This window comes from Artibeus jamaicensis, unplaced genomic scaffold (assembly GCF_021234435.1).
Source record: "Artibeus jamaicensis isolate MK-2021 breed Jamaican fruit bat unplaced genomic scaffold, CSHL_Jam_final contig_887, whole genome shotgun sequence".
Lineage (NCBI taxonomy): Eukaryota > Metazoa > Chordata > Mammalia > Chiroptera > Phyllostomidae > Artibeus > Artibeus jamaicensis.
Genome location: NW_026522003.1, coordinates 1,099,521 through 1,120,165, shown reverse-complemented (window position 1 = coordinate 1,120,165; position 20,645 = coordinate 1,099,521). Strand labels below are relative to the sequence as shown.

General features: G+C 54.7%; 2 protein-coding genes across 8 annotated transcripts in view; both read right to left on the bottom strand.

The window, feature by feature from the left end:
- Positions 1-3,305: 3,305 nt before the first annotated feature.
- CDH24 (cadherin 24) lies at positions 3,306-13,168 on the bottom strand. Of its 4 annotated transcripts, XM_037129476.2 has the most exons (14): positions 13,053-13,168; positions 11,600-11,745; positions 11,219-11,522; positions 10,746-11,040; positions 10,435-10,554; positions 10,195-10,362; positions 9,862-10,049; positions 9,207-9,460; positions 8,131-8,267; positions 5,818-5,939; positions 5,625-5,736; positions 5,143-5,391; positions 3,607-4,634; positions 3,306-3,519 (listed from the first exon to the last, which is right to left on the bottom strand). In XM_037129476.2, exons 3-13 carry the CDS (start codon positions 11,417-11,419, stop codon positions 4,105-4,107), a joined length of 2,376 nt encoding a protein of 791 aa, XP_036985371.2. In that variant the 5' UTR covers positions 11,420-11,522; positions 11,600-11,745; positions 13,053-13,168; the 3' UTR covers positions 3,306-3,519; positions 3,607-4,104. The 4 variants fall into 4 exon arrangements, with proteins under 4 accessions (XP_036985371.2, XP_036985370.2, XP_036985373.2 ...); XM_037129475.2 differs by having other exon boundaries at positions 11,219-11,745; XM_037129478.2 differs by having other exon boundaries at positions 3,607-4,598; positions 11,219-11,745.
- Positions 13,169-14,042: 874 nt separating this feature from the next.
- Positions 14,043-20,645, bottom strand: part of ACIN1 (apoptotic chromatin condensation inducer 1) — a 30,335-nt gene continuing 23,732 nt past the window's right edge. For all 4 annotated transcript variants that reach the window (XM_037129281.2, XM_037129282.2, XM_037129284.2 and 1 more), the window contains 10 exons: positions 19,711-19,753; positions 18,513-18,646; positions 18,263-18,415; positions 17,599-17,740; positions 17,134-17,279; positions 16,674-16,781; positions 16,433-16,540; positions 15,929-16,253; positions 15,720-15,820; positions 14,043-14,979 (listed from right to left, as the gene is read on the bottom strand). In XM_037129281.2, the coding sequence (XP_036985176.2) occupies positions 14,644-14,979; positions 15,720-15,820; positions 15,929-16,253; positions 16,433-16,540; positions 16,674-16,781; positions 17,134-17,279; positions 17,599-17,740; positions 18,263-18,415; positions 18,513-18,646; positions 19,711-19,753 (1,596 nt within the window). In that variant the 3' untranslated portion in view covers positions 14,043-14,643. The remainder of the gene's footprint in view (positions 14,980-15,719; positions 15,821-15,928; positions 16,254-16,432; positions 16,541-16,673; positions 16,782-17,133; positions 17,280-17,598; positions 17,741-18,262; positions 18,416-18,512; positions 18,647-19,710; positions 19,754-20,645) is intronic.

The following is a 20,645-nucleotide window of genomic DNA, read 5'->3' as shown; positions in this document are numbered from 1 at the left end:
GGTTCTGCCCAGCGCGTTCCTATTGACACCCAATAGATTGGTCCAGCCCCCTTCTCAGTGCCAAGTCCTTCTTTCAGCAAAGCCTTACTGTGTGCCTGCTGTGTGCCAGACGCTGTGCTAGGTGCTAGACCCTTTCTAATTGCCACCCTCTTTTCTGCTATTTCCACCCTATCCCCAGCCTTCCTTCTTCCTCCCATTTTAATCCTCATCTCAGCTTCAGAGTCTGTCATTTTCTCAGCTTGCTGAGGTGGGGTAGCCAAGGAGGAAAATGAGGTGGGGAGTATTCCAAAGGGCCCAGGCTGGGAGAGGCAGGGCAGTGCATTGCAGACCCCTGGTGGGTGGCGATGGACTTCTCATCTGCTCTCCTCTGCCCCACCTTTCATTCCAATGACTTTAATGATTACTCCTTCTGAGTGCAATTTTCGTGGTAACTCTTTGAGGTAAAGATTATCTTCACTTTACAGAAGAGGAAGCCTTGCCCGAGGTCACACAGTAAGTGGCAGAGGTGAGGCTTGGACCCAGACCTTCTGCTTCAGAGCAATGCTCCTTTAGCACGGCTTCCCCTCCCATGTCCTCTCCCTGACCTTCCTCTCTGCCACCAGAATAGAACCCTGCAGGCATGTGGGGAGGGACGTGGGGGAGAGTAGCTGGGCACATCCCATGCCTGGTGGCCAGGGATGACTGAACCCAGAGAATCCTGAGGGCTTGGAGGGGTGAGCCCAGGGAGACTGCTCCCACTGAGCCTCATGTGCCCTGCCTACCAGGGCCTGGAGCCATCGCCACAGCTCACCTGTGCACTGCTCTTTGGGGTATGTCATTGCTGCTGCCAGACTTCCCCTCCTTTCTTTCCCTCCTACTTCCTTCTTCCTTTTGCCTGCTTTCCAGCCTCTCCTTTCTATAGCTCCTTCTGGGGAACGCAGAAAACAGGGAGGTGGCTATGCCCATGCGAATTGTCAGGTTAGCACATCTTCTGCCCTTCCTGGCCCCCTCCTTCTCCCTTGTGAGCCCAGATTTGGAGATGCAGGCTGACATTTCTCAACCCCTCCCCTCCCCAGGACAAGTCAGGGAGAAAGCACAATTAACCAAGAGATGGGGCCTGAAGGAAGGTTGCTGAACCTTCTTTCTCTCATCCCACTCTTCCTAGCCTCCAGCCCATCCCCGAGTTCCAACCCTAAACCTCAGGCTCAGGGTTACTCCAGGCAGGAGCTGGCCAGACAGAGCAAACCTCCAAGCTCTGGCCTTGCGGGGATGAATGGGGAGGGGGGAGGAAAGGTCAGGAAGCCTTAAGAAGGAGAGCAGTGGGGGCGGAGGAGAAGAAATTGCAGTTTTCTGGGGAGGAGCCACAGAAAGGTGCCCAGTACAGCAGAATTAGCCTTCGAACCAGGGTCCAGAACCTGGCCAGTGGCCTCTAGAGCAACCCTCTGCACTCTTCTCCCATTTCTCAGGATCAGGAAAGGAGAGGCGGGACTCTGGGAAGGATAGCGGGAGGTCACGGATCCTGGCCAGCCTAGTCCTGGAGGAGCGTTGGAGGAAGGGCAGCTTTTGTCCAGGGTTCAAGCATTTGATGGACTCAGACACGAAAGTACATCTCCATGTTCAGAGATGTGTGTGGGTTGCGGTATGAGTGATCCAGGATAGGTGCGTGTGAATGTGGCAGGTGATGTATGTGTGGTTTCTCGTGCAGACAGGAGACAGACTAGAGAAGCGCAATGCCTGGATAAGGAAAGCAGCCCTTTATTGGGGAGAATGCCAGGCCTCGCCACTTCTTTTGGGAAAATGCTTCAGAGTAAAGAGGGGCTGGGGTCAAGGCTCCACCCACCAGCTCACTACTTCTCTGAGAAATTCGGGGAGGGAGTAGCGGAGCCTGAGATCGCCACCTGAGCCCAGCCAAAGGCTTCCTGTGAACTGCATGTAGCTCATTCCCCAGGGATGTTCTGCACCCTTCCACTTCCCATAGACTGGGAGGAAGGACGGAACTCAGACAAAGAGGGTGGGCAGAACAGGAGGAGAACCCTTCTCCTCCTCCTTTTTTTTTTAAGATTTTATTTATTTATATTTAGAGGGGAAGGGAAGGAGAGAGGGAGAGAGACATCAATGTATGGTTGCCTTTCATGCATCCGCTGCTGGGAAGTGGCCTGCGGGGAACCAGCCTGCAACCCAGGCATGGGCCCTGACTGGGAATTGAACTGTGATCCTCTGGTTCGCAGACCTATGCTTAATCCACTGAGCTACACCAGCCAGGGCTCCTCTTTCTTTCTTTCTTTCTTTCTTTTTTTTTTTTTTTTTTAAGGGACAGAAAGGGAGGCATAAAGAGAGGGAGAGAAACATCAGTTGGTTGTCTCTTGTATGTACCCCAACTGGGACTGAACCCACAACCTAGGCATGCGCCCTGACCAGTAAAGTGAACCAATGAACTTTTGCTTTCCAGGATGACCAACCGCTGAGCCTCTTGGTCAGGGCACCAACCCTCCTTCTCCCATTTTGTTTCGTCTTTTCTTTTTCTGTCATGTCCTGCCCTTAACTCCTTTGACAGCTTCTGTCCTTCCAGATGATGAGGTATTTGAGACCAGAGATAAGGGTCTCGCTGACAAACCTGTTTCCCTATGCCCCGTTTTTCCCCTCTCTAAATTTAGTGAGTTGGGGAGGACCGGAGGAGGGTGCTGGGAAGGGCTGGAAGGAAAGGCGCAGGTGTGCGTCCATGTCAGTGTACCCCTTACTACCTAAAGCTGCCTACGGTCAGTCTCTCCTATTCTTGATAAAGGTGGGGGCGGCAGGCCCAGATTCGGTGGCCCACCCTTTCCCCAGCGGGCACCGCAGGCCCCTAGAGACTGGTTTGTCCCGCCCCCTGCACTTTGTCTCAGTCTGCAGTCCCTCTTCCTTTCTCCCCCTCCTCTCTTCTCTGCAGCCCTCACCTTCTGCTTCTCCTTCCCACCCTCCCCTCCGGCCAGTCCCTGCATCTTCATTTCTTTGGACAGTTTGAGAACAACAGGGGACTCAGAGAGCCGATGGTGGGAGTGGGGCACTTACTCCCTGAATAAAACCAACCCAAACTCTCCTCTATCTAGAGGGACTTGGAGTGGAACGTCTCCCAAGGGACGGAAAACGAACCAGAGGGTAGAGGCTCGGGCCTTTGCTCTCACTCTCTGGCACAGTAAAGCTCCATACAGAAACCTCAGTGCACAAGCAGAACAGGGCTCTGGCTTTACAAAATAAAGTGTTTGTTTATTATGAAATTAGAGATGGAGGCCCCTCCCCTTCCTCCCTCTTTTCTCTTCCCCGCTGCCTCCCCCTTTCCTTCCCCTGCCCGTCCCCTGGGGCCTGGGAAGCACACAAGACAAGGCCCAGAGTTGGGACGCCAACAGCTGGGCAGAGCTCCAGGGAGGCAGCCAAATGCGGGGCGGGGGGGGGGGGGGGTGGCTGGAGCTCTCCCCTGGGAGGTGGGCTGGCACCCCCTCTCTGCTGGAGGCCAGTCGAGCTGGGATGAGGCCATGAGTGATGGATGGAACCATGCAGGAAGGTCTGTAAAGACAGGAGAGCCCAGTTAGAGACAGTGAGGCGGGGGAGGCTTCAGGCCACCCGAGCCCCAAACAGTCCAGGGGCACTGACCTGGGGCAGAATATCCCCTGCAGGAAGGTGGGCAGCAGTGGCTGGAAGTGTCTCTTCCTTCTGGGATGAACGGAAAAAAACCAAAATCCGCAGGGACCCAGAGAGAAAGAGGGGCAGACGTGGGCAGGAAACAGACACAGAGCATGTGTGTGGGGCGAGGGGGACAGAGAGGGCGTGTATGAGAGACTTAGAACCAGAGAGACGAAAGCAGGGCCACGGGTAAGGTGGGATCACAGTGACAGAACAGAGAGACTCAGAGTCGGAGCCACACAGCGGAGACCCAGACAGTGGTACAGAGACAGAGGTCCCTGGAGAGGACACGGAAGACTCAGGAAGAGGGCGGTGAGAAGAAGGTTGCTCTGGGGGATCTGGGAGGAGGAACACAGGGATGGGAAGAGGCTTGGGGGCCCTGGGCTGCTGCCGCCTGCTTGGACCCTGGGGCTCACTCAGAGGGCCAGTGCGGGCTACCCCACCTTGGACGGCAGGGCAGCCCGGCTCTCAGGGGCCTGGGGGCTCCTTGGCCCCGTACAGCTCGGCCAGGGTGCGGAAGAGCGGCCCCCAGTCATCCAGCGGCTCTGCGGGGCCCGGGGCGCCACCGGCCTCGGAGCCCAGGGAGCTGAGGGAGCCACAGGACGAGCCCCGGCCCTCGTAGCCGTACACCTGCACGGAGTCATAGGGTGGCACGCTGGGGTCCTCGTCCGCCTCTCGGAGCCGCAGTGCCAGGAGCTGGGCCACGTCAGCAGGGCCAGGAGGCCGAGGCTGGCGCTGTGCCCGGGCCCGTGGTAGCACATCACGGCGCCCAAGGGGGCCAGTGGCGGGCAGGGCTGCTGCGTCGGGGTTCTGAAGGGCGCTGATGTCAAAGGCCTCTGTGTCCTCTTCGCCGCCGCCCTCGTCGTCGTAGGTGATGATGTTTTCCCGGACGTCCTCCTCCTCCAGCACCATCAGGGCTTCCTGCTTCTGGTGCCGCAGGGCCACGAAGAGCACCACCAAGGCTGGGGGAGAGGCCACACAGGCGCTGAGCCAGCGGCCTGGGCAGACACAGATGGTTGGGTGACAGAGGAGGCAGTGTGGCCTAAGGGTGGCAAGCCCTAGGTTTGACATCTGACAAACCTCCTGTGACTCCGGACTTCACCCCTTACTTGCTGTGTGAGCATGGGACATTGCCCAGCTTCTGCAAACCTCTTTGACTCTTAGACTGATTACTGGTATGGAAAACAGGGAAAGCATTTACCGATTAGGGCTGCGGAAAGGATGAAACGGAATACCATAGGTGATGGGCCCAGTGCCACACGTGGCCCAGAGTCAGGGCTCAAAAAACAGTTTCTATGGCTTGTTACTGTCATTACGGACCAGCAGGTCAGGGATACGAGGCCAGAGCGTTTTCTCTTGGATGATGCACCAGCCACTGGGACGATCCAGGCACAAGGGCTCCTGTGAACCCGAGGGTGGATTTCCCTGTGTCCAGGATCCCGATTCCTCTGCACATTCCCCAAATACTTGGACCCCACATCTGTGTCCCACTGTGGCCTGACTCACCAAGCAGGGTGCCCACACAGGTGACGATGGCAAGCAGGGCCCCAGTGCTGAGCCCGGCAGGTGAGAGCCGAGCCTCCGGACGGCAGGATGACACGGAGCCATCGGGCCGGCAGCGGCACATGCTGACAGTCACGGTGGCGGTACTGCTTAGTGCTGGGGTCCCCCAGTCCCACAGTTCTATGGGAACCAGGTAGGGGGTCTGGCGGGGTGGAGCAGGACGAGAGGGCAGCAGCAGGCTGGCAGAGCCATCTGAGGGAGAGGAAAATTGTTAGGGCATCTCCTGGGACCAGTAGGGTCAGTCTGGCCATGGAGATAGCTTTCCATGGGGAAGGTTTACAGTCAGCAAACCTGTGCAAATCCACATCTACTTTCTGTCAGGAGGAGGGCCCAGATATGTGGGTGGGGGTCAGGCAGGCTGGACTGGGGTGGTGGAGGAGAGGAGGGGGAGGCAGGCACGGGCATGGTTGTAGGAGGCCGCCCACCTTGGTTGTCCCGGACAGTGAAGTTTGCATCGGGGCCCAGAGGGCCTTGAAGGGAGATGCGGCTACTGTTGCCAGCTTCATCTCTGTCCAGGGCCTGGATGACCTGAATCAGCTAGGAGGAAAATGACAGGCCTTGTATGAAGTGGGCAGCTGGAGGTCTTGAGGTCCCAACCCTTCCGTCTCAGCAGCTCACCTGGCCAGGGGCTGCAGAATCACACACAAAGGTGTCATAGGGCTCGGCCAGCTGGGGAGCGTTGTCATTCTCATCCAAGGTCTGGATGGCCACTTGCACGCGGGAAGCCTGTGCGGAGCTGTCTGAAGCCAGAACATGAACACATACACCCCACACACCCACACACAACGCATGTGGTACATGGGCATGGGTGCCACACGCCGCATATAGCACTCACACGCAACACGTGAAATATGTGTGCAATTTGTATGTAGCAAACAATGTGAAATGAATTAAACACCACCAAGCACATACAACATTCATGTAGTACTCAAGATATGTACAATACACAACACAGATTTCACAGGAATAGCACTCATGATATACATAAACAATGACCCGCATGTAGGGTACATACACCGTAAATGAAGGTTAGACAGAAGTGCATTTAGACAATAGCCATGAAATGTACAAACATACGAACACCATACATTAGAAGGACACTCAGCATTTAAAACAAATACAAGATGCATGGAGTGGATGTTCAGTATACAGAGTGAATATAGTATACCCCCACCCAAGGTCCAGAGAATGCATTTTCATGCACAGCATCGGTGGGAGGACACACACACACACACACACCCCACGCCCCGTCAGAGGTCTGGAAGGCTGTGGTGCAGCAATGAGCATCACTTAGCATTGACCTTGGGGGAAGGGAGGAGCTGTACGATGCACAGTGTGCAGAGCCAGGCTGCCCTGGGCACCACAGGCAGACGCAGGCCCCTCTTCCCGCATCCCTGCATCAGGTGGCTCCCACCATTACCCTGCCTTTCTCTTCACTGCCGGGGCACCCAAGAGAGAATGAAGAATGTGCACCCCTGCCCACCTTGGTGCTCGCCTCTCCGAGGCTGGTTCCTTTAGTTTCTCCCCCTGGCAAGCCCTGAAGGTGGCAGCTTGGCAAGGAGGCTAAGTGGACTGCCTGGCTAACGGCTTGGGACAGGGACAGGATGGGGCAGGGACCATTCCCTCACTGCAGTAAGGCCCAGGGTCTGCTAGTCAGTAATGAACTTCTGAGGGGCGGGGGGCAGAACTTGGCAGAAGGTTGAGAAGATGGTGAGGGGAAGTACACACATACACAGTCAGTCACATATTCACAGGCAGCCACAACACACAGGGCCACGCACAGACAGACACACATGCACTACCACATAACACACTTCTGCATGGACACAAACACAAACCTACACATGTCCAGCTGAACACATATGACAGCAGTGTGGTGAGGGAGAGAGCTCAGACTCTGCAGCCTGCTCCGCCACTTCATCTCTCTGTGACCTTGGGAAGTTAGTTAACTTCCCTTCACTTGAGTTTTCTCATTGTAAAAGGGGGAAATAACCACACCTCTCACATAAACTTATGGTGCTGATGCAATGAATAACCCCACATTTGGTGCTGAGACCAGCACCTGATACACGATAAGTAATAAATTATTATTACCTGGCCACAGACACTCACATACACAACAGACAAAACCAGCTCTGTGTACCTGTCACTGTGCCCATTCAGTTACACACATGGGTAAGTAATGTAAATGTAATTCTACATACTCAACTCTAGAAACAAAATTATAGATATGTACTCACAAACATACGTGTGTATGCACATGTGATTTCCACACACATGGAATAACACACATAGGTGCACACCACACACACACATTAGCTCTTGACTGCCATGTACAAAACATCCCCCCACACAGTGACAACTGCCACAGACAGGACACAGCGTGTGTGGACACCCTCAGACGTGAGCAGGGTGCTAAGGGGAGACCGACGGAGGGGAGGGGCCTGCTTGCCTCCAGGAGACGGAGCTGCCCAGAGAGGAGCTGAACCGCACAGCTGGTGACTGGGTCCTGACGGGCAGGAGAGGGCTCCCCACGGGGCTTCCCTGGGAGCGACTGCTGTGGCTCCCCAGTCACCCCTCAAAGGAGGTCCCAGCTCTTCCCTGGCCCCAGGCTTTGGCCTGAAGCAGAGAGTGGGTAGGACAGGGTCAGCCAGGGTGCAGGTTGGGACTGTTGGAGGTTGGAAGCTATCTGAGGTTAGGGTTATTTTCCGAATGGTAAGAGCCAGGTACAGGAGCGAACTTAAGGTCAGGAGAGTGCTCTGGCAGACCTCCTGGGCCCAGGCCAGCCGAGGGCAGCAGGCCTGCCTCACAGTGACAATCCAGGCTGGGGATGAGGCTCCGACGGCAGTGACCTCCCTCCCCCACGCCACGCTCAGGGACAGCCCCTCCGCCAAGAGGCCAGTACTTTCTCCAGGGCCTCGGACTCCTCACCGAGCTCCGTGGCCAGCACTGTGAGGTTGTGCCACACTCGGGCCTCTCGGTCCAGGGGCACAGCTGTGCGGATGGTGCCGTCCTCAGGCTCGATAGAGAAGCAGCGCTCCACGTCAGAGTGGGGGAGGATGGAGTATCTGGGGAAGACAGCGCAGGAGCTGGGGCGGGCTGGGGGCAGCTCCTCGGCTTGCTGTTCTGTCTCCTTCCCTTCTGTTCCCCTTACTGGGCCTCCTGGCTCATCTAAGAGAATGGGCCTGAGCTCCTGGGGCAGACCCTGCCCCATGCACTAAGAGCCTAACTCACACAGGGCCCCCTTAGAGGTCGTCAGCATTAAATACCTGTCCTGAGATTCAGGGGAACTGGGTCTCCCTGGAGTGGGAGAGAAAGACAGCAAGAGGCAGAAAGGGGGAGACACTGTCTGTCTTTCAGACTCCGGGCTCTGTTCCAGGGACCCCGGGATCCATGTTCCAGTCCCACTCGGCCTCAGAACAGCCACGTGACCTTGGGCAAATTGTCTAACCTTAGCTTCCTCAACCATGAAAAGGGAATGACACCAGCACCCCCCTCAGTGCTGCCACAGGGACGCTGGCTGGGAGGTGGAAAGAGTGGCTCTTTTCTAGGCACCACCCTGGTTCGAATCCCAGCTCTGCCACTTACTGACTGGGTGACCTTGGTTAAGTCACTCATCCCCACAGGGCCTACCCCCGGAAAGACGGGTAATGAAAACACCTACTTCGAAGGGCAGTTCTGGGAACTGAACATCAGCAAGTGGGTAAAGCACGACATACTGGGGGACTGGCCGTAGTGATCAAGGATCAGTTACACTCAGACGAGGTGACATCTGCACACCTGCTGGCACTGCCACTGGGGCACCACTGTTACCCACCCAGAGGGATGGATGGAGGGCCCGGGAGTGGACAGCCAGGCCCTCCAGCCTGCACCCGGCCCCGGCCCCCAGGGAGGGAGACCTCTTCCAGGAGGCCAGTGTGATTTATGGTCAAAAACACATCCTCTCTGAGACTGGATTGCCTCTGGGCAGCCCAGGCCTGGCGCTGCCTGGACACACCCTCGCTCACCTGATCAGGCTGGCAGGCGAGTCCAGGTCCGTGGCTGAGACCTGGCCCACCAGGGTCCCCGGAGCCTTATTCTCAGGCACCGCCAGGTGGTAGGCAGCCTGGGCGAAGGCGGGTGGCTCTGGGGCGTCCTGCACGGCTATGCGCACCGAGGCCACATCCTTGAAGGGCCCTCGCCGCAGGTAGGCTGGGTCAATGAGCGTGTTGGTGGCCTCCACGCGGAAGGAGTAGGAGCGACGAGTCTCGAAGTCTAGGGGCTACGGCGAGGGGAGTGGAGTGGCTGAGGCGTGTAGAAACCAGGGCAGGCCCAGCCTCCCGGGAGGTGGAATCCTTTCCCCACAAGCTTCCAGTGCTCGGCCCACCTCAGAGGAAAGGTGCACCAGAAGGTCAGCGGCCTTGGTGGTCAAGGGTAGGGGCAGATGACTTAGTAACTCTAGGTCTACCCCCAGCTCGATCACAGGTTTGATGTATGAAGCCTTGAGCCAATCACACCCCCTTTCTGGGTCCCAGGCCCTCATCTAAAAGGCAAGTGGATGACCATGATCTCTAATTGCCAACATAGGTTCCTGAGTCTGTTCTAGACCACTTATGAGTGTGTCCTGGTGGGGCAAGAGGAGGGTATGAGTGAGTCTACAAGTGTCAGCAACAGGAGGCTAACCTTTCGGACGGTGAGGAGCCCGTCTCGACCCTGGGCGTCTGTGCTGATGCTGAAGGCCTCAGACCCCTCCCCATCCAGGATGCTGTATGCCATGAGGGCGTTGTCACCCAGGTCTGGGTCCTGGGCCCGAAGCCGGCCCACCAGGGTGCCGGGCCCAGCTGTCTCCACCACGGAGAACTGGTACAGGCCTTGAGGGTAGGTGGAGGGGAGACATTCTTAGAGAGGTCCCCAGCTCTCCTCCTTCCCCCAACACCTCCTTCTTCTGGGGCCTGGCTAGGACAGGGGTGAGGGGGTGGTCAAAGGGTGGCCCAGGCGGCAGCAATGGACGCTTACTCTGAGGGAACTTGGGGGGGTTGTCATTGACATCACTGAGGGTGACTGTCACGGTAGTACTGCCCGACAGCCCCCCCATGTGGCCGCCCATGTCCTTGGCCTGAATCACCACCAAGAACTCCTCCTGAGTCTCTCGGTCCATGTTGGGGATGGCAGTGCGCACGACTCCTAGGGAGAGATTCTGGGTTAGGGGGTTCCTTCTCCTGTGGCTGCCCCACCGCTCCCGAACCCTACCCTCACCGGTCTGGGGGTCCACGGAGAAGAAAGGCAGGCCGTCCAGCACAGTGTACACCAGCTTGGCGCTGTTCCCGTAGCTGGGGTCATCAGCATCGTGAGCAGTCACCTGGATTACCGATGTCCCTGCGGGGGATCCCAGTATCCCACTCAGCGGGGGCAAGGCCGGAAGGGGAAGAGTAGCATATGGGGGAACCCAGATGTGAGCAGGGCTGAATCAGAGGATTGGGTTCCAGGGTAGAAAGCAATGGGGGAAGGAGAGGAGAGGGCACTCGAGGAGGTGGGAGGACCTGGGCATCCAGACTCGGGGTACTCACCGACGTTGGACATCTCGGGCACTGTAGCATGGTAAGGCCCCAGGGGAAAGATGGGGGGGTTGTCGTTGATGTCTTGCACCTTGATGATGAACTCTGATGGGGGCTCCAGGGGACGGTTGGAAGCTCGGTCCACAGCTTGGGCCAGTAGCACATACTGTGCCTTCTCCTCCCGGTCCAGGCTCTTGGTGACATGGATATTCCCCGTGGCCTCATCAATCACAAACACGGTGCCTGCTCCCTCCCCGGTCAGCAGGTACTTGGTGCGGCCCTCGCCCCGGTCCACATCTGAATGCAGCTGTAATGGTCAGAGCAAAATGACGGCGGTTCCACATAGGAACAGAAAGTTCAAGAGTCTGAATCTAGGATTGGGTGGAGTGTTGGGAGTCCTGAGAGACCAAGGTCATTGCAGAAGTGATGAAGTTACAGGGCTGAGCTACAGAGTCAGGGTCGCCATGGGAGGGCTTGATCCTTACCTTGCCAATGAGAACGGGCTCTGGACCGGCATATTCCTCGATGACAAAAAACTGGTTCCACACCCAGCTCCTTCGGGTCCGCAGCAGTGCTGGTCCTGGGCCCCCCCGGGACCATGCCCAGGCCCGGGCTGGGGCTGCCAGGCGTCCCATGCAGCCCCATCCACCCAGCCAGGCCAGCAGGAGCCTCACCAGACCCCACATGTTTGGGCTCTAGCTAGGGCTTTCTTCACTGCCCCCAGGTGTTGAGACATGAGCTGGCTGGGGCAGAGGCCACATGTGCTGGGGCTACCCCATGGATCCACACCTGCAGGACAGGTAGCTCTTCAGGGTCAAGGAACCTTAACCTTCCACCCCACCAGAGGTAGATGCTGAAGAGCCAACCTCTAAGGAACCAGACTCCCAATGCCCAGAATGCAGTCGAAGACAGAGCAGACAGCCGGATCCTTTCCTCTTCTCAGGCTCTGCCTGTATTCACATCCAGCCCTCCAAGCAGATAAATCTCCAGCCAGTCAACTCTGGCAGAGAAGCTGGGGCAGAAAACAGGACAGCAGATGCTGGGAGGGCCTGGAGCCCCACTGGCCCATGTCCTCTCAGGTGAGGCATGCAGCAAGGGGCTGGGGGAGGTGGGGGCTACCAGAAAAGGCGGAAGCCTTTTGTAAAACCTAGAGGTTGGGATTCATGGAGCTGTCTAGGGTCAGGCTGAGATAACAAGGAGTGCAGCCTAAGACAGGCTCGAGAGCCTGTGAAAAGTCCCTCCTCCCCAGAAACCTGCCCCCAGCGCACACTGCCATCTGAAGTCCTTGAAGGGGAACTGGGCTCATGAGGCAGAGTGAGGGGCCAGAGCTGAAAGAAGAGCCAGTGGAGGTGGGGGTAGGACCAGGAGACTGGGGAGGGGGAAGAGGCAAACTCAAGCTAGAGACAGTGTGACTGAGGGCGAAACCAAGGCTCATGGACTGTCCAGCAGAGACAGGGACAGAATGGCAGTGAGAGACTGAAAGAGAGATCAAAGGAAGCTGCTTGGTCTCTGAAAGGCAGACAGGAGTCACTGGTACTAGTCTGGGGAATGGGAAGGAGCAGGAAGAGGGGCCTTGTGCGTGATGGGCGGGCAGGGCAGCCCTCACCTCTGGGTGTCAGGCCAGGCCGCCAGAACTTCGTTCTGGGAGAGGGGCTTGTTCAGAGGGGGCCACGGAAGGGAGGCGGACAGAGAACCCTCCCCACCGCTCTCTCCTCCCTCTCCCCCCAGGGTGAGGGAACCCTCGCAGGTGTCTGTGGCTGTGCCCCTGCTCCCCCAGAGCAGACACACACCTGCCAGTCCTTTCCCTCCCGAGGGAAAAGGGAAGCCGGAGGGAAGCCGGGGACCAGAGTGGTAGGCAGGACGAAAAGGAAAGGAATAGAGGAGTGGAGAGCAGGATAGCGAGGAGGGAAGAGAAGGGGACAGGAGAGGGAAGGAACAGGGGACGGAAAGGAGGGCGGGAAAAGAAAAAGAGGAAGAACAGGAAAGGAGAGAAAGGTAGAGGGAAAAAAAGGCAAGAGGAAGTGGAGATGGGGAAAGACAGGGCAAGGGACAGAGAGAAGGCTTGGGGAGACAGAGGGAAGGGGCAGAGATGGCAAACAGGCTGAGAGAAGGCAGGGCGAAGACACCGAGGGAGAGGAAAATGGGAAAAAGAGGGCGGGAGGAGAGAGGGAAGAAGGGAAAGAGGTAGAGCGCGGGAGAAGGGAGCCAGCGGTGGGCTCCCAGCCGGGGAGCGCACTGCTCTGAAGACACCCGCAGGCTGCGGGCCCCCTGCTTGACCCTCCGAGGACCCCCAACCCGGACTCCAGGGCAGACCCTTACCTGGCAGTGCCAAGGGGCCCAGCCCAACGGGGAGCACCCCCGCCCGCCCCGGTTGCCGGGTCCGGGGGCACAGCCCCGACGCGATCCGAGCGGGCGCCGCGGCTCCGCTGCAGGTCTGAGCGGCCCCGGCGAGAACAAGGGAGCGAGACAGAGGGGGCGGGGGAAGGAGGCTCCGCCTGCGGAGGAGCGAGGCGGCTCCGCGCCGCGCGGGAGTGGAGAGCCCAGCCTCCGACCCTCCCCGGCCAGCTTGGGCTGAACAGCGGGGGCGGGGGGCGGTGCTGCTGGCCGCCAGGCGCATACAGATGTACCGCCCCTCCTGGGCCATGCCCGCAGCGCCCCACGGGGCACTTGAGCAAGAGGAGGTCCAGGCCAGATCCCCAGAGCTGGTGGGGAGGATGCACCCAGGAGCACCTAGCGGCCCGCATGCCCCCCGCAGCAGGGCAAAAGGGGAGCGTGCGGCGAGGCAGAGGAATCTGGAGCCACTGCAGCAACTCGGCTTGTGCTCGCAGACCAGCCTCAGAGGGCTCGTTCGGACTCTGGGTGCAAGACGGCAGCATTTGGGGATAGGAGCGGGCCGGCTGGGGTACGCTTCAGGACTTCATAAGGGTCCAGAGCCTGTGGGTTGGGCCTAGGAACAGGTCAGAGACCAAGGCAAGACACGGGCGGGAGTGGACGGAGACAGGGAGTGGAGCCTGTTAGGGAAGCTCATTTATAGATGCCTACTGAGCAAGCGGCTAACGCCCCCTCGTGGCAGTTGTGGGAGGCATCTTGAAGGTGAAAAGCAGGTGACCAAATACCTCCAGCTGCTTCCCTCCTACCCATCAGCGAGGTAGCCCTACAGCTGTGGTGTGGGTAGACCCAAGGCAGGGAAGGAGGGAGTTACTCTGATTCCGGGATGCAGCAGCCTGCACAAGAAACGCTGGCTCCACCCATCCTCTTCAATTTGGCTCTCACCCAGGCCCTGCCCAAGGAAAATCACTCACACACTAGTTAAAACTAAGTCAGATTTTTATTATTTTCCATAGACCACATCATTTAATAATAAAAAAAATAAAAATAAAAATTGAACAAAAGGAAAAGGTGGATATAAAGTGGAACCGGTGAGCAGGAGGCAAAGGCTGCAGGACAGCAGAGACTGGGAACTGCAGGGGCCCTGGGACTCAGGAGATGCTGATTCAGCTCATAGGTAACCCAGTCCTGGCCCCAGCTGTTCCCAAGAGGTGTGAGTACCCAAAGGTGGTGAGCAGTATGAAGGAAAAATGAAAGGTGGGGGATCCTGGCTGTTCCCCACCTCTGGGCCAACCACCTCTCGCTCTAACCTAGCTCTTCCCTCTCACAGACCTCATGGGAAATGCGAGAAAGGAGAGGGCTAAATCCCAAGAGATTGGTTATGGGATGTACGGGAGGATGATGGCCGCTGCTCCGTTTGGTATGTGGGGACAGGTGGCAGCCATACTTCAGCACTGGGCAAATGGTGTGAAAGACCCCTGGTTCCCAGGTGGTGGAGATTGTACCTGTCCCTCTGTGGCCCTGCGTCCCCACCCAGGAGCAGGGTGGCCGATACCTGCAGTTCTCCCCAGTATTTCCGCAGCTAGCGGCGCCCACCCCGGTCCCCCCGGTCCCGCACAGGTGTGCTCCGACTCCGGCTCCTGCTGTGGCGCTTGTTGTCTCTCCGGTCCCTCTCCCTGCCTCGGTCCCGGTCCCGGTCCCTCTCCCTGTCTCGATCCCCCCTGTCGCGTTCGCGTTCCCTCTCTCTCTCCCGGTCCCTCTCTCTGCTGTGCTCTCGCCGCTTCTCTCGCTCCAGCTGTCGGTTCCGCTCTCGCTCCGCTTCTTTCTCCCGCTCCTTTTGCTCTTCTTCTTCCTGCTCCTTCCGTCGTTTCTCCCGCTCCTTGGCCCGTTCAGCCCGCTCTGCCTCCTTCTGAACAATCTGTGGCCAGAAGAAAAGGCAGAGAATATATCATCTCAGCCCAGCTCACATCAGCCCCACTCTACTTGCACCTGGATCCAGTACTCCTCGCTCAGGATAACCACCGGCTTTACTGTTAAGCAGGAGGGGGGGGAGGAGAAAGAGGGAGTGTGTGTGTAGGGTGGTTGGTGGTGGTGGGGGTTTGGGGGGGGAGAAGAGGAGCGGTAACATCTGTCCTTGTCTCAAGAGCCCCAGTTCCTTTAAGTGTTCACCTTTTACACCCACAATAGGTACTGGCACATTCATGCAGGCCACCGATATTTCCCTAGCTGTCTACATGTGAACAAATCTCTACTTGAGTAGCATAAGCTTAAAATTCCCAAAAGGCCTGTTACAAAGAAACAAATTTAAGAAGGAAAAAACACTAAGTATTGAAAAACAAGAAATGGGTAAGTTTACAAAACAGGAAATTTCTCTGCTACCTAAAAATACTTTCTAAGAATGACTGGCACAGCCACTTTCCTAGGCTACACAAACACATTTCTTGTCTTTGTGTCTACCTTCACACTCTCAGATTTGACTTCTCCAGGCAGACTCATCAACTGCTTCTTAAAACATCCTTTCTTTGATGCTTCGATTTTTCTGTATTGCTCTAAGCTGTTCCCTGGGACTCTTCCCTCTGACACTCCTATGACTCTCCCCAGTGTCCCACACCCCAGCTTCCCTGCAGCTCTGAGAAGGGCAGGAAGGCCATCACTCACCTGGCTGTCAGTCAGCGGGAGCCAGTAGATGCACGGAGCTGCTTTGGTCTTGCGGAAAAGGTCATCCAGGAGCTTGGCTGGTGGTTCCTCCTGAGCTTTCTCTGACGTGGAAGAAAGTGGGTTGGACTTGATGCACAGGGCCCTATGTCCCATCCCATTGTTCTCTTTCCCATGTACCAATGAATACATGCGTCCCCACAGCTAAGTACCTTTCTTCTCACTCTTCTTTTCTTTAGACTTTGCACGTTCCTTGCGGCGGCGGTCACGGGACCGTGATCTGGAACGGGGCCCTTCTCGAACTTTGTCCCGATCCCATTCACGCTCTGATCGAGTTCGCTCCCGCCGCTCCATTTCCCGTTCCCGCTCTGCCCACTGTTCCCGCACTGCCCGCTCTTGCTCCCGCTGCTCTGCCCGGGGATGCTGTGGTGGCTGGGCTGGGGGTGGGGGTGGAGGGTGCAGGGGCCGTGGTACCCCCTGCTCCTCTGTCTTAGTTTCAGAGGGACGGTCCACCAAGAGGCCCCGATGATAATCCAGCTGTGGGTAGAGGAAGGACAAGGATACTCAGGATGGAGATGACATCACTCCCACAGAAGGAGCCCAGGTACCAGTGGACAGACTTTGAAGCCCCACAGTTCAACTAAAGGAAACAAAGAGGAAGGACAGAGGGAATCTTGGGAGAAGATAACCTCTCTGTCTCTCCCTAAGTTTCTTACCTCATCTTGCTCAGCATAGTCGGCACAAAGGAATTTGGGATTGGACTGAGGCCATTTGACCCCATGTAGAGCTGTCCGGGTGGCAACTGCTTCCTCTATTGTTGAGTACTGGTGGAGGAAGGGAGAAGGCAGAGCAGTCACAATAGGCCTTTAATCTCTCCCACTTGCCACAACACCCTCAAACCTGGCCATGTTGGTCACAAAAGAGAACATGCCAGAACCTAGAGCTTTTGTCCCTCACCGTTACAAAGCAATGAGATTTGATCTTGTCAATCCAGAAGGCCTCTTCCACCAGAGTTCCTGTACGTCCCAACAATTCCTTCAGTTGGCCTAAAGTGAAGGGACGAACCTGTGAATGGAAATGGAAGAACCACACTCATATAACTATCTGAAGATTTCCCAAGCTGCTGTCATAGGAGTATAGCTTCAAACTATGGATGACGGCAGAGAAGTCAGAACCCTCTAGTAGGAATGTGAGAAGAGTGGCAACACTCATTAAGGCATTACGTGCCAGGCCCTCTACAAATTCTCAAGAAAACCCTGCAAGGTGATACTTTTTTCTCCCCATTTTTCAGATGAGACAGGTTGAGAGATTTAAGTAAATTCACTCAGAGTCAATGTCTCCTTAGGAGCTGAACTTAAGAATCATGAATCTAAAACTCAAACTCAACAAGGCTGCACTGTGGGAAACAACTACTTACCAAATTGGAGATGTGCACAATGTTACTGATCTTGCCCCGGGGTGGGGAGGGCACCTGAGCAGTTCGGACTGGATCATCAATTGTAATGGAAACTCCAGACTTCTGCTGGCTAATGGAACGTCTTGTTAAAGTATCTCCTAAAGTCACTATCAAATAGAGCACACAAACGTTTTTTAGTAGGGAGCAACATAACTTACTTTCTTTTACGTTGCTCCCTACTCTTCCATCTAAATGTGCAAAGCACCTATCAGGTATTGTCTAGGCCAACCTCATTACAGGTACTCAAAGATTTAAACAGAGTCGAAACTAGCCCTCAAGTACAAAAGCTTAACAACTAGGAGAGGCAGAGAGAACAGATATGTAAGATACTGTAATAAAAGGCAGGAAAACATTAAAAGAAGTCCAAATAAAGTGCTCTGGGAATTCAGGGAGCTGCACTGTTTCAATCATTAATGGTTCACCCACCTTTCTTTACTTCATGCTCCACAGGGGGAGGCAAGGCCACCTCTACTGAAACCTGGGGAGGTATAGGGGGTTCTGCTTCAGGCTCTTTTTCTTCTTCCTCTTCTTCTCTCTGCCCATTCTCCTGGCCCTCTGCAGGTACTACCTGTGAAGTATCAGATACGGAGGGATTCTTAAAACTGGCATTCTTTTCAGCTTCTGGTTTCCTGGTGAAAAAGGGTGGTACAGTCAACCTATTGTGTCCCTTCCACTAGGGGAAGATTTCATCATTAAGTTCACCTCCACCAGATCCTGGGACTGTTAATGCCTCAGCTCTTCCAGGAGGAAAACTAAGGCAGGAGTCTTGTAGATTTGTTCTGTACAGGATAAGAGTAAATAATTTTAGGCTTTGTGAGCCATACAGTTTTTGGTTGCAAACATTTAACTCTGACTTTATAAGACAGAGCTGCCACAGACAAGAGTACATGAACCAGTGTTACTGTGTTCTCAAAAAACTTTATTATAGGCAACAGGTTGGATCTGGCAGCCAACTGATCCTTAAAAAGGACTAATTAATCCAACCCTCTGCAGAGACGGGAGACTTCCCCGTTAAGACTCTACCACAGCTCTTCAGTTGCCTGCTCTGCCTCTACTGACCATGCCCAACACAGGGGTGAAGGAGCCTTACCTGAGTGACGGTCCGGCATATTTTCAGCCCTTTGTCATGAGTCCCATCGTCACCATTACGCTCTGTCTCATCCTCAGAGATTCGGGAGTCATCGGCATGAAGATCCACAACAGCCTCCTGCCCCACCAGGGGTTTGATGTCGGGGATGAGGCTCTGGGACACAGATACCCCCCACCCCGTTACACTGGGCCCATGTCTACTCCCACCTTAACGTGTCTCATCCTCCCTTCCCTGGCTTCTCCCACCTCACCTTGAGTGATTCGGTGGTGATACTGATGGAGGGTTTCTTCTGTGTGGTGGCTGTGCTGGCTCCCCAACGTCGCTTCCGACCAGGCTGGCCCCCCTCTGTGTCACTGTTTCCAGCTGGCACCCCCTTGGTAGCTGCTGTCCCCAAGAAATAGGACCCAATACTTAAGATGGTCTCAGGCCCTCTGCTGGTTCACATTACAACACTCACAGATAGCCTTTGATTGAAATTTTACTAAAAGGTTAACTTAAGAAAATTGTATTTGGGGACTGGGAAACCATGCTTCAAAAGGACTGGAGCCACTTTCTGACAGTTGAAAACCACACATCTCTGAAGGAAACAGGGTTGGATGACCAGTTTAAACTTTTAGTGGTATAAGTATGTAAAGTACGGGGAAGAAAGATTGAGGATATGGGAATGCAGGGGGAAGGGTCTGGGAGAACATGATACTAAAATCTAAGTTAATTTAGATCATGATGTAAACTGATCATGCTTTAGGTTAATTTTCACACTACATACTGGTATTTAAGTTATAAAGATCCATTATACTTCTGTCAATTTAGAGAGCCTCACTGGGGAAATGTTTAAAATGTGATTGTCTTGAGCCCTGGTGGGTGCTGCTCAGTTGGTTGGAGAATCATCCCACACGCCAAAAGTTGCCAGTCCCATCACTGACCAGGGCATGTGTGGGAGGCAACAGACTGATGTTTCTCTCTCTCTCCTGCCTTCCTCTCTCTAAAATCAACAAATATATCCTTGGGTAAGGATTAAAAAGTGATAAAAATAAAAATAAAATAAAGTAAAATAAAATGTTAACTCTGAAGTGTGGAGCACTTTCACTTCCTCAGATGCTTTCTTAGAATAAGGCATAAACTGGTAAGCATTATGTAAGAGTCCCTCAAACCTACTACTGGTTTTTGAGGATTCAGGCACCTGAAAGAATGCATGTAGGACTACATAAGAAGTGATGAGACACCTTACAATCTCACTGGAGTTAGCAAAGAAATATGACTGGGGAAAAATAATAGGGATCATCTAATGCTTTGAATTTCAAAACAGAACCAGATTTGATGGGTGGAGGTGATGGGGAAGGAGGAGTGACCCAAGAGTGCCACTGAGAGAGAATGGGAATCTGTTTCTCTATGAACTCTTGATTTTTATGGTATTCTTGGCTTTTATTAGGGACTGGGGTTAGACTTACAGACAACGGAGATCTTCCTCTTGAATGATTTGGGCAGCGAACTCTGTATAGAGAAGAAGAGGGAAAAAAAAGAGAAAGAGACACACCCCACAGAGAGGGGGAAAGGAGGTTAGATGAGGCAGTCTTAGCTTAAGCTCCAAAGACACACAGAAAGAGAGAGACAGAGACAGACAGAGACCAAAACAGAAGCGGCAAACGGCAAAAACGAAGCAGAATCAATGCAAGTTAGAGAAAAAAATAAATAAAACCAAACATCACAGCAGGGAAAGTCATCTAGTTCATATACCACAACTATGTATTAGCTTAACCAGAAATAAGCTGGAAGAGGAATTCAGTAGCCTCCCAGCCCTTCAAAAGCACACCAGTCATGACCCCTTCCACTGTCTCTATGGGGTGAGAGAATGCCAAGCTCAAGATGTGCCCAGAACTGGGTCACCTGGCTTCCTAGGTCTTCCTTGCTAACTCGAGGAAAACATGAAGAAATTAAAAAAACCACCCTGAGATGGCAACTTTAACAAGGTTCCTTTTCTCAGTGTCCAGCCTGACATTCAGTCACAGTAGCTTTGAGTCATTAAGACAGCTAGCCGTTAAGACTGTCTAGACTCCTACCGCACTGTGGAAATGCACAGCTAATGCAGATGAGGCCCCTGAGCGAAGTGCCCCCCAAAAGAATTTAAAGGTGTCTTCAGTAAAGGAAGGCTTTTACAAAGGACTGTCCCCAAGGAGAGTCTCAGACTTTGCAATCACTACATGGAGCTCTATTAAAACCTTACTGTTTCCTCCCCAACCAGAGCTTAAATCTTAGGGGCTCTTGCAAGGACTAGAAACTTCCAAACTTGCTTTTCAAGCAAGTTTCTGTCCCAAACACTGAGGAGGAAAAAGGAAATGGACAAAGCAAAAAGAGGGAGAGAGAGAAAAGGAGAATAGAGCATTTT